This window comes from Canis lupus, chromosome 11, assembly GCF_003254725.2.
Source record: "Canis lupus dingo isolate Sandy chromosome 11, ASM325472v2, whole genome shotgun sequence".
NCBI classification, from domain to species: Eukaryota; Metazoa; Chordata; class Mammalia; order Carnivora; family Canidae; genus Canis; species Canis lupus.
This window is the reverse complement of record NC_064253.1, coordinates 1,969,044-1,982,203: the sequence shown is the minus strand read 5'-3', so window position 1 is coordinate 1,982,203 and position 13,160 is coordinate 1,969,044. Positions and strand designations below refer to the sequence as shown.

The 13,160-nt window shown below is 44.0% G+C and overlaps 1 protein-coding gene across 5 annotated transcripts in view; it reads right to left on the bottom strand.

The window, feature by feature from the left end:
* The window catches only part of LOC112659686 (MRN complex interacting protein), a 25,470-nt gene extending 12,310 nt beyond the window's left edge, over window positions 1-13,160 (bottom strand). For 3 of the 5 annotated variants that reach the window (XM_049116481.1, XM_025446768.3, XM_025446772.3), the window contains exons 1-3: window positions 13,011-13,160; window positions 10,024-10,083; window positions 4,124-4,212 (exon numbers count right to left, since the gene is read on the bottom strand). In XM_049116481.1, the coding sequence (XP_048972438.1) occupies window positions 4,124-4,212; window positions 10,024-10,083; window positions 13,011-13,076 (215 nt within the window). In that variant the 5' untranslated portion in view covers window positions 13,077-13,160. Of the gene's footprint in view, window positions 1-4,123; window positions 4,213-10,023; window positions 10,087-13,010 lie in introns of those variants that run through there. The other 2 variants (XM_025446769.3, XM_049116480.1) reach the window with 2 other exon arrangements.

Here is a 13,160-nt window from a genome sequence, read left to right as displayed (position 1 = left end):
GACAGAGAGTGAGAGAGAGAGAGAGAGAGGCAGATACACAAGCAGAGGGAGAAGCAAGCTCCATGTAGGGAACCCAACATGGGACTTGATCCCAGGTCTCTAGGATCAGGCCCTGGGCTGAAGGCAGTGCTAAACCGCTGAGCCACCTGGGCTGCCCAACAAATAATATCTTAAAAAAAAAAGATTATAGGAAAAAAATTTTAATTCAGATATAATGGACAAGATATGGAAAAATTTCATCATGCCCAAAAGTTCTCATGTATCTATTTTTTTTCAAAGATTCCTCTATTCATGAGAGACACCAAGAGAGAGGCAGAGACATATGCAGATGGAAAAGCAGGCTCCCTGCAATAAGCCTGATGTGGGACTCGATCCCAGGACTCCAGGATCACAACCTGAGCCAAAGGCGGATGCTCAACCACTGAGCCACCCAGGCGCCCTCATATGTGTCTTTAGAGGCAATTCTCTCCCCCAGAAAACTACTGATCTCTACAGCATGTAGTCTTTTGTGTTGGGCTTTTCTCACTTAGCAATGTTTTTGAGATTTGCCAGTGTTGTTTTGAATGTTGTAGTGTTCCATTGCATGAACATACCACAATCTGTTTATCCATTCACCTTCTGATTTATCTATATGTATAGTCTTTTACCAATATCACATTGTCTTCAATTACTGCAGCATTATAGATCTTGAAATCAGGCTGTAAAAGTCCCCCAGCTTTGTTCTTTTCAAAATTGTCTCGGTAATTCTAGGCATTAGTATTTCTATATAAATTTTAGGGTCAGTTTGTCAATTTCTACAGAAAAAAAAAAAAGCCCATTGGAATTTTGATTTGGATTAGGTTGTCTCTACCAATTTAGAATAAACTGAAATCTTCATGATACTGAGTTTTCCAATCCAGGAACATGTTACATGTCTTCATTAATATAGATCTTCTTTAATTTCTCTCAGCAATGTTTTGTAGTTTTTACTGAATAGATCTTGCACATTTTTTGTTATATTTATCCCTAAGTAACTGTTCTAAATGGTATAATTAAAAAAGTTTAATTATAGGCTTTAATTTTCTTAATATTTAATATTTTATTTTGGGGGATTTTATTTTTTTAGATTTTATTTATTTGAGAGAGCATGCATGCAAGAGTGGGAGGACAGAGGGATCCCTGGGTGCCTCAGTGGCTTAGCTCCTGCCTTTGGCCCAGGGCGTGATCCTGGAGACCCGGGATTGAATCCCACGTCGGGCTCCCAGTGCATGGAGCCTGCTTCTCCCTCTGCCTGTGTCTCTGCCTCTCTCTCTCTCTGTGTGACTATCATAAATAAATAAATTAAAAAAAAAAAAAAAAGGAAAAAAAAAAGAGTTGGGGGAATGGGCAGAAGGAAAGGGGGAGGGATTGAGGGAGAGGGGAGGGAGAAGCAGACTCCCTGCTGAGCATGGAGCCTTACATAGGACTCAATCTCAGGACCCAGAGATCATGACCTGAGCCAAAGTAAGACACTTAACTGAGTCACCTAGGCACCCCTGTATGTTGACTTTGTATCCTTGTGATCTTGATAAAATATTAGTTCTAGTAGCATTTATATAGATTCGTTAGGATTTCCTATATATACAACCATGTTGTATATGATCAGGGCATGATCCTGGAGTCCCGGGATCGAGTCCCACGTCGGGCTTCCTGCAGGGAGCCTGCTTCTCCCTCTGCCTGTGTCTCTGCCTCTCTCTCTGTCTCTCATGAATGAATAAATAAAATCTTTTATTTTATTTTAAATCTTAAAAAAAAACAAACAAAAAAAACATGTTGTTTCCAAGTAAAATAATGACCTGGGATGCTTGGGTGGCTCAGTGGTTGAGCGTATGCCTTTAGCTCAGGGTGTGATCCTGGGGTCCTGGAATCAAGTCCTGCATTGGGATCCCCACAGGGAGGCTTCTCCCTCTGCCTGTGTCTCTGACTTTCTCTGTATCTCTCATGAATGAATATATAAAATCTTAAAAAAAAAAAAAAAAAAAAGAATGACTTTATCCAGTTTGAGATTTACTGTTTCCTAAATCCAAGAATGTAAGCGTTTGATTCTGGAAAATGCTCTAATCTTTTCACACATCGCCTCTGCCCCACTTTTCTTATTCTCTGTTGCTGGAACTATCCCCTGTTGCTTTCATGTTTTTCAACTCACATTTTTCCACCTTTGTATTTGTGTTGCATTGTGAATGAACACTTTCTTCAGATTTATCTCCCATTTCACTGATTCTCTCTTCAGCTACAGTTAATGCTTAACCTGTTCACTGAAAATTTTTTTTAATATTTTATTTATTTATTAGAGACAGAGAGAGAGAGGCAGAGACACAGGCAGAGAGAGAAGCAGGCTCCATGCAGGGACCCCGATGTGGGACTCGATCCCGGGTCTCCAGGATTCTGCCCTGGGCCAAAGGCAGTGCTAAACCGCTGAGCCACCCGGGCTGCCCTGTCCACTGAAATTTTAATTTCAATGATTCTACTTTTTTTTTTTTTTCATTTATTTATGATAGTCACACAGAGAGAGAGAGAGAGGCAGAGACACAGGCAGAGGGAGAAGCAGGCTCCATGCACCGGGAGCCTGACGTGGGACTCGATCCCGGGTCTCCAGGATCGCGCCCTGGGCCAAAGGCAGGCGCTAACCTGCTGCGCCACCCAGGGATCCCTGATTCTACTTTTCATTTCTACAAACTCCTTTTGGTTCTTTTTCAAACCTAGTCATTTTTTAAAAGATTTTATTTATTTATTCATGAGAGACACAGATTGAGAGAGAGAGAGAGAGGCAGAGACACAGGCAGAGAGAGAAGCAGGCTCCATGCAGGGAGCCCGATGTGGGACTCGATCCTGGGGCTCTGGGATCATGCCCTGGCCAAGGACGGACGCTCAAATCACTGAGCCACCCAGGTGTCCCCCTACTTAGTCATTTTTAAAAGTCCCTGGCTTCCTTTTTTTTTTTTTTCCTTTGTACTTTCTACCCCCAACATGCCGCTTGAACTCACAAACCTGAGATGAAGAGTTGCATGCTCTACCAACTAAGCCAGCCAGGTGGCCTGAACTACTTTGCTTCTTATATTATCAATCTTGCCTTTTATTTCATTAAATATATTAAATACACATTACGTATTCTGTAGTCTGTGTGTGTCACTTTCTCATCTGTTGTTTCTGTTGTCTTTTGCTCATGGTGACATGAATGTTTAATGATTTTTATTTTTTTTTATTTTTTTTTATTTTTTTTAAAAGATTTTATTTATTTATTCATGAGAGACACAGAGAGAGGGGCAGAGACACAGGCAGAGGGAGAAGCAGGCTCCATGCAGGGAGCCTGATGTGGGACTCGATCTCGGGTCTCCAGGATCACGCCCTGGGCCAAAGGCAGGGGCCAAACCACTGAGCCACCCGGGGATCCCCTGTTTAATGATTTTTAACTCTGAGTATATGCTCCTTAGAACTTTATCTGTGGAAATTCTTTCAGGACTGTGTTGAAGATGTATGCTCCAGAGGAATTGCATTTACCTTTGCTTCCTTGAGCAGTTTAAAAATAAATTCCCAGTCTGAGGCTTTTCACACAGTGCATGTAAAAGGCTGAAAAGCCATGTGACAGCTTTCTTGTGTTTATAAAATCCTAGAGAGATATTTCTCTTCTTCAGCCAATACCAAGGTCAACAGCAGGCTCCCTGCTGCAGACAGGGTGCATTTGATCATTCATTGAAGGTGTAGTATTTTGGGGACACAGCTTTATGTGGTGGTCTCCTACTGACCCCCCTCCCCGCCATGCTGAACAGACCCTAGGCCTTGTCTTTGTCTCTTGCACCCCTCCCAGGGTCTACGTGGAAGCTCCAGAGCACCTGGATTCATTACATCAGTAGCTCAGGTACTTACTCTCTGGATTTTGGCTTTTGCTTTATTTTTAACTTCTGATATTTTGTTTACTTCCCTATCATCTCATCAGTGTACTCCAAATACTATAGTTAGTATTTTTAGTTATTGTCAGAGGGAAGATTGTTCAGAGTAAATAATCACTGTATGGAAATTTAAGTTTTTTTTTTCCCATCTTCTACTTCCACTAACCACTCAAGATGAACACAGGCCAAGATAAGATGCATTTCTCAAACAACTATACCTGAGTGATATCTCTGAAATCTGTCCCTGCAGCAGATTTAATTTTTGGACATGGCATCTACAGTCAGCACCAGAGCCCTCACCATAAGTCTGAAAAACAAAAGAATACTAAGTTTATAAAGCACTGACAGAATGTTGAGAAACAAATACATTAGTGACATACCTCAGGAAGGGAAAAGCTATACTTTGCAAGGCAGAAATCCTAATGACTGAGCACTGCTTCTGGAGTAATTTATTTACAAACAGTCTCAGGAACAAATATTTCTGGTTTATCTGGCGACTATCCTTCTAGTATTGAGAACTCTACATATCAAAGACAAACTCAGTCCCAAACCCCACACTAAATGGTTAATAAACATGAATAAGAAATTTGGAAGAAGGGCACTTGGGTGGCTCACTGGCTGAACATCTGCCCTTGGCTCAGGTTGTGATCCTGGGGTCCTGGGACGGAGTCTTGCATCCGTCTCCCCACAGGGAGTCTGCTTCTCCCTCTGCCTATGTCTTTGCCTCTCTGTGTCTCTCATGAATAAATAAATAAAATCTTAAAAAAATTTTTTTTGGAAGAGAAGCAACACAAGCCACCAATTGGTATTCACTGATAATCAAAGCAACATAAAATAAAAGTTTTTTTTTTTTCCCCACTTAGCAGTCACCCATTTGTTTCACAATATTTATTTAGCACCTCTTATGTGCCAGGGTCATGGACTAGTTAAGGACAATAAGGGGAGGAGACAAAAATCACTGTCATCATGGAGTGTACATTCTAGTGAGAGGAGACAGACAATGTATAAATTGACTATGTGGCCATTAGGTGATGGAAGTACCATCAAGGAAAATAAGGCAATGAAAGGGTAGAGTGGAGACAGAGTAGACAATTTTATATAAGGTGTTCAGGAACAGATCACTAAGGTGATGCTTGAGCACAAAGTAGGAAAATATGAGGGCAGAAGCCATGAAGATACCTAGGGGAAAGCATTTGGCAGAAGCAATGAAATGGACACGAGAGCAAGGACCCTGAGCCTGGCATTTTCGAGGAACATGGCTAGAGCTGAGTGGTCTGGGGGAAAACAACAGGAGATGAGGTTTGAGTGTAGTCCCTACTATAGGCAAAGTCAGCTTCATGGGCATGAGACCTGTTCTGTTATGGCCATGCTGAAAACATTTTTTGGTTTTATTTTTGAAATTCTTATTTTTGAACTTGTGTAAGTGAAGTCTGATGGGACAAAGGATCATGTCTGTAAGCAGAGAAACACACAATATACGTGTCCACTGTTCCTTACCACACCATTTGCATCACGTGCTTGATGATCCAGGGGCACAGGCTTCCAGTTGACTCACAACAAATACACGGGAGTGTACACAGAGAGTCCTAGTGTAGATGCTGTTTGCCATCTACATCTGAGTATGTGGAGGCACCCACAGGCTGAGATGCCAGGCTTCCAATGGAACAAGAACTTGCTTCAGATGCAGAAGGCAAGGGTGTTCTAAACATACACAACCAACCAAGGAACCCTATCATATCTTTTTTTATTCCTGTTACTTGCCTAGAACAGCTGATCACTTCTGCTAAAAATGATGACATGGAAGGAAAGGGCAAGACAGAGACTTTCCTTTCCCTCAGTCCTTCCTTATGCATCAGGAAACTGATGGGGGAGCATGGGGCTGGGGGAAAATGTGTGCATATCAGTAAGTAGAGTAAAAACAGCTGAGTTAATTTTGTGTAGCATTTCCAGTGGTAAGAATGAAATATGTAGGCATATATGAGCTCCAAAACACAACCTGGGTAATTTTTTTTTTTTTTTTAAGATTTTATTTATTTATTCATGATAGTCACAGAGAGAGAGAGAGAGGGGCAGAGACACAGAGAGAGAAGCAGGCTCCATGCATCGGAAGCCCGATGTGGGATTCGATCCCGGGTCTCCAGGATCGCGCCCTGGGCCAAAGGCAGGCGCCAAACCGCTGCGCCACCCAGGGATCCCACAACCTGGGTAATTTGGATGATCCTGCACATACAGTAAATGCTCTTATGTTATTCTGCATATGGACTAAACACTCTTTGCATTTTAAACTGGTGTTGAAAATAAATAAATAAATAAATAAACAAACAAACAAACTGGTGTTGTAGGATATCAGTGGCAAAATTAATGCTAATAAACTTAAAATATTAAGTTTTCTTTACTTAGGAAGACATTCAACAGTAAATAAACTCATTATTGGGCAGCCCGGGTGGCTCAGAGGTTTAGCGCCGCCTTCAGCCAGGGCCTGATCCTGGAGACCCAGGATTGAGACCCATGTCAGGCTCCCTGCATGGAGCCTGCTTCTCCCTCTGCCTGTGTCTCTGACTCTCTCTTTCTCTGTGTCTCTCATGAATGAATAAATAAAATTAAAAAAAAAAATAAACACATTATGAAAAGTCAAGAGAATCCAGGAAAGAAAGGAAAAGCTTAATATTTTAGTACCTTTTACAGCTCTGCTTTTGAACAAGGGGCCTCACATTTTCCTTTTGTACCAGGCACTGTACATGGCCCTGTCTGTAAGACTATGGATTTTGCTCTAACCTGGAAGGTTGGGGAGACTGACTTGGCCCAACACATGTTTTAGCAGGACATTTGGACCACAGCGCTGAGGGCAGACTATACCGCAGCAACAGGGGGGCTGGCAGGAGGTTGCTGCAAACAGTGGTGTGGCTCAGACCACTGTAGTGACAAGTGGTCAGTCTGGGTACATCCTCAAAGGGGAGCTGACAAGATCTGCTGATGGACAAGATGAAGAGTATTTGAAAAATAAAAAATAAAAAAAGAGGAGTCATGGATGACTTCCAGATTTTTTTTTAGTTCAAACAACTAACCAGGGACTTGGCACACAGGAGATGGGGATGATTGTGGGAGAGCAGGTGCGTAGGGCCTTCTGTTTGGAAAGATGGGTTCTGGATGACTATCAGAGAACCAGGAGAGAGCTGAATGGGCAGACCTGGGGTCTGAGACAGATACCCCAGAGCTGTGAGACGATCTCCTCTTGGATCACCAAGGAGGAGAGGTCAACAAACTTGTATCACTGGAGCAGAGGCCAACAAACTGAATACCACAGCATTCTCATGTTTAGAAGCTGGGGAGATGGGAAAAAGCTAGCACAGAGGACTGAAACACAGCAGAAAGACAGCAGGAGAACCAGAGTGGGATGACTGGAAGTCTGAGTGAACACAATGTTTTGAGGAGGACATGACAAACTGTGACAGATGCCACCAACAGGTCAAGCCGCTGGGGGACTGAGAATTCACCATGGATTTTAGCAAATGGAGATCACTGCTCACTTTGACAGGAGTCATTTTACTGGACTGCAGGGAATAAAGTCCAGCTGGGGCAAGTTCAAATTAGAATGGGAGAGAACTGAAGACTGCAACGGCAAAGCTTTGTAAGGCGTTGATCTGGCATAAATGGCTAAGTGTACGCACGCTAGCAAGGGAGGGACCAGACCACTGCTGAATGCTCAAATCATTCTCCCCTCATCTGGGCACAAACTGGACTAAGTTTTCTGGTTTTCCTTGCAATTCTTTCTAGTGGGATGGGAGCCACTTCTAGGCCTGACCCCTAAAAGCCTCCTGGGTAGTTCCTTCATGTTCTTGCCCTTCAGTGGCTGTAGGCACCAGGCCTCTGGCACTTAACAGAACCTCAAGATGAAGGGTGCCTGGGTCCCTGAATGACCACATCCAGGATGTCTGCCCTGTTGATTTTAATCCCTTCCAGGACCATTACAAGAGCAAGAGAGACAATTTCTATTGTGTTAGGCTACACCATTTTGTCGTCTATTTGTCACTGTGGCCTAGTCTACCATAAGCCATGCCCCACTGCACATGCATGGAGGCGCTGAGACGAATGCAGGGCCTCCTCAAGGAGAATTTAGAAATATAAGCTGAAATGGAAAATGAGTAGCAGTCACCAGCTCACAAGCCAGCTCCTTGTCTTCAGAGACCCAATCTTGGGGTGGGCCTCAGCAGCTCTACTGCTGACCAATGACCCGATCATTCCTATCCAACCGTCCCAGTTGGCTGGACCAGATGTGGACATCTGGGTCAACTGAACCAATCAGACCGCTTCCCCCAGTTTATTAATTGGGATTCAGCTATTCTAGTTGGCTTGAAGTGAGAGTCTGTGGTCGGTGGGTGAAGTAGGTTACTGTGAGCTATCTGGGGAGAGAGAGGAAGGGGAGGAAAAAATGATGTTTGCATTGTCCACAGCTTTGCGGACCTTCAAGGGCTCAGGGATTTTCATCCCTCCTTGCTTTCCCCAAGATACCCCATTACCTTGCCAGTACTTTTTTTTTTTTTCTGAAACCGTTCTGAAGTGTCTTTTTTCTACTTGCATTCAAAAGAATCTTCGTTAAAAGACATCCTTTGAAATAGCAACTTAACTTCAAGGAAATCACTGGTCAAGTGAAGAAAGAGCTTTTGTAAGAACCCTCATTGTAAAGTTGTTCATAACAATGAAAACAAAAATCAACCTAAGTGCCAGTCACTGTGGGATTGGTCATTTCCTGATTCAATAAATATTCACTGAGCGATCACTTACTATGCCAGGCACATGATATGTGCAGAGGGCGGATCAGTAAACAAAACAGGCAGAGCTTCTGCTCTCATGGCACTTCCATGAGATAAGCAACACTCATGTAAACACACTCGAATATGATTATCTTTTTTTTTTTAAGTTTTATTTATTTATTCATAGAGATGCAGAGAAAGGGGGGGGGGCAGAGACACAGGCAGAGGGAGAAGCAGGCGCCATGCAGAAAGCCTGACGTGGGACTCGATCCAGGGTCTCCAGGATCACGCCCTGGGCTGCAGGCGGCGCTAAACCGCTGCACCACTGGGGCTGCCCCTCGAATATGATTATCTAAATCAGAGCAGTGAGGAGAGCATGGGGAAGCCCCAACAAGGAGCACAAAGGCCATAAGGGTGCAGCATGTCTAGACTATTTCAAGGTCTGAAAGCAAAGGCCTCATGGCCGAAGGAGGAAAACAGGCAGCTGAAGCGGGAGAGGTGGCATGGGGGGGCCAGAGAAGGTGAATGAGGGGCTCAATAAGGCAAAGGGTGCAGAAAGGCTGCGCTATGAAAGAGATGAGGTGGAGCAATAGGTATCCATATGAAAAGAATCTAAGTGGCCTAAGTAAGAGCGCTTCCTTCAGTCCTTAGGTTCTCTCTTGAGCATCTCCTGATGACCTCCACTTCCTGAGCTCCCCTTGTCCTCAAACTGCACGCACGGACATGCACCCAGCCGGTTGGGTCTGATTGCTCAGTCATCTTCTTACAGGCCCTGCATTTTCCTTGCCATTTGCTCAGTCTAGGTTTTTTTTTTTTTTTTTTTTTTAAAGATTTACTTATTTATTTGAGAGAGAACACAAGCAGGGTGAGAGGGAGAGAGAGAAGCAGACTCTCCACCCAGCACAGAACCCCACTTGGGGCTCAACCCCAGGACCCCAGATCATGACCTAAGCCAAAGGCAGACGCTTAACTGACTGAGCTACCCAGGTGCCCTGTTCAATCTAGTTTTAATTGCCCTGTGTGCGTGCATCAGTTTCTCTTCCACATGTACAGATCTGTGAAGGCGAGAATGACAAAGCTTTGCTGCCCTTCTTTCTCCTATGCCTGCACACAAAAAGTACTCAGTAAAAACTTGCTGACTGAATAAGCAAAGGAAGGTAAATTTCCATCCATTTCACTCCTTGAAGGAAGAGGAACCTAGGAGTAGATGTTCTTGATCTAGTGAACTTGGTCCCAATACTGGAATGCTGGGGCTCCACAGAAACATGCTTTTCTGCAGGGTTGGGTCCCCACCTCTGGTCCCCCCCCCCCCCCCACCTCCTCGCTTTCTGGCTTGGCTACTAGATGCCCTGTTTCTCAGGACTCACCTGCAAAAATGACTGCTTCTCTCCACAAGCTTTGCATGTCCACTTGAGACTCTTTTTCTCCTACAATGAAATCCCAGAAATTTGGCTTAATTCTTTAAAACAGGTAGAAATGAATAAAAAATAATGATTTCAAAAGATCAAGGGAAAAGAATAAAATTCTAAAAACAAACCAACATATATGTATAAAAAGCTAATGGATTATAAAGGTGGCATTTTAGGAGTGAGGAAAAAACAGACTATGTAATAAATGGTGCTGGGAAAACTAGCTATCCATATGAAACAAAATCAAGCAGATCTCTGTTACTTCCACAACATTTTAATTTCAATTCTTGAGAAATCTAAGTGAGTTCTCTCTTAACATGATAAAATACCTTATATTCAGCTCTAAAACTGGGAAGTCACTGCCAGTATGCCTATGAAAATCAAGAACAAGCCAAAAAGCCCCACTATAGTTGACCATTGTTATTTTTCTGCTAATGGAATTGGAAAAGAAAAAGTAATAAGAGGTATGAAAACTGGAGAAGAGGGAAAATTGTTATAGATTTTTTTTAACCTGAAAACTCAAGAAAATCAAATGAAAAACTACTAAAAACATTAAGACAATCTAATATAGTGAGGTTGAATACAAAGTTAATATAGCTTCAAAAGTTAACAGAGCCCGGATGCCTGGGTGGCTCGGTGGTTGAACGTCTGCCTTCGGCTCAGGGTGTGATCCTGGAGCCCTGGGCTCTGAGTCCTGCATCGGGCTCCCTGCATGGAGCCTGCTTCTCCCTCTGCCTATGTCTCTGCCTCTTTCTCTCTCATGAATAAGTAAATCAAATCTTAAAAAAAAAAAAAAAAAAGTTAACAGTCTTTATGTAAGGATCTAGTCAGAAAAGGTAATGGAAGAGTCCATTTATAATACCAACAAAGAAAATGTTATCAAGGGGCACCAAAGTTCCTTGAAAAAATGGAATGAAGTAGCATGCTTAACATCAAAAAGACTCCTGGGCTGATTTATAAAAATTAATATGACTATGACCCTAATACAAAAACCATCAGGTTTTTTTGAAGTACCCCAAAGGTTTCTAAGGAAGCCAAGCAGTACCAAATACAAATTTATGTAGACATATCCTACAATTCAGCAATTCTAATTCTCTAGTCTCTCTCTTCAAACACCATAAAAATACTCCTTTCTATGGGTACCTCTACAAGGAGGAAATGCACGTTAAAGAAAAAAAATAGGTCTGGAAGGACACACAGTAACTGGCTAGCTCTAGGGGTCTGAAGATAGTAAGAAATAACAGGATCTTTGCAATCAGACAGCCCTGGGCCTGCCATTTATTAGATAGACCCCAGGATTTCTGTATTTTCATCTCTGTAAAATGAGGATGATAGATACCTAATCCAGAGATTGTTAAAACTAAATGGGATGTGTGAAATTGTCACCTCTGCAACTACTGTTAACTCTTTTCTCCCTTTAGGATCAAATCACTTTTCCTAGTTGAAATAACTGTGAGAGTACGCACAACATTATGTATGTGTAATAATTTAAAAATGGAAATGACTTCCATTTAATCTCAACTCCTAAAATACAGTCCAAAAAGTGAAGTAAAAACGATTTCTTTTTTTTTTTAAACTTTTTTTTTTTAATTTTTTTATTTATTTATGATAGTTACAGAGAGAGAGAGGCAGAGACACAGGCAGAGGGAGAAGCAGGCTCCATGCACCGGGAGCCCGATGTGGGATTCGATCCCGGGTCTCCAGGATCGCGCCCTGGGCCAAAGGCAGGCGCCAAACCGCTGCGCCACCCAGGGATCCCCGTAAAAACGATTTCTGAGCCCCCCAAAGAGCCCTTGGGGTCTCAGCAGGCGGATGGGTGCATACTCAGCATCTGACTTCTAAACATTCACTTTGAACAAGTTTGATGTTATCCTTTTTCTGGGCACAGCAGGTAAGAGGGGAAAGAGAGAACTGTCAGGAGATACACTTGACGGCAGTGTTGGGTGACATCAAGGACTAAGATGAGATACCATCCAGGACAAGACGGGCTAAGTGACATCCCTTATCTTGCATCTTCAAAGTCAGGGAAGCAAAACGTTTTAGAATTTCTGAGGACCGTGTTTCAAAAACTTCACTCTTGGGTTGTTCACCATTTGGGGAACAGGCATGAGTCCCTCCTCATATGATGGAGACACTGCAGAGCAAAAGGGTGACAGCAAGGCATGCCCAGTTGTGCCTCAGTTTGAAAACTGTCATCTCTGGCGCCTGGGTGGCTCAGTTCCGTAAGTGTCTTCGGCTCAGGCCATGACCCTGGGGTCCTGGGATCCAGCCCCATATCAGGTTCCCTGCCCAGCTGGGAGTCTGCCTCTCCCTCCTGCTTCTTGTGCTCTCCCTCTCTCTTTCTCTCAAGTAAATAAATAAAATCTAACAAGAACAACAAACAAATCAAGGGACACCGGTGTGGCTCAGTGGTTGAGCGTCTGCCTTCGGCTCAGGGCGTGATCCCAGGGTTCTAGGATCGAGTTCTGCAAGGGGAGTTCCACGGGGAGCCTGCTTCTCCCTCTGCCTGCGTCTCTGCCGCTCTCTGACGTAGCTTTCATGAATAAGCAAATAAAATCTTTAAAAACAAACAAACAAAACAATAACCCTGTCATCTCCCCAGTAGTTAAATTAAGAAAGAGCCACTTTGGGGTGGGCTATCCTCGACGTGCTTTCTCCAACTAGCTCCAAGAGGTCACGAGGCCGCCTCCTCAGAAACCATTACCCCCGGTTTCTACGAATCTTATAACCACGTCAGAAACATTAAAAACAAACAACAACAACAGTAAAACGTTACGAAGAGATACCAAAACCCAGTCCTCAGAGCCAGTCCTGGAGCCCGGCGTCAGGGAGGCCCAGTACCGCGCCGCGGGGCAAGGCTTGGGGCGGAGGCCCGGCCCTCCGCGGCCCCTCCAACTCCCGCCCGCCATTGCCGCGCCGGAGGGGGAGCCCGGTGCCCACCCCACCTGGTGTGCTTGGAAGAGGCGACAGCGGAAGCACCGCAGCACCCTAGCCCGCTGAGCCGACGACATTGCGGCCGCCCTCCCAGCAGCCCCCGCGCAGCCTCCGGCCCGCGCGCAGGGTCCTCTAGACCCCGCCGTCTCGCGTGCGCCTGC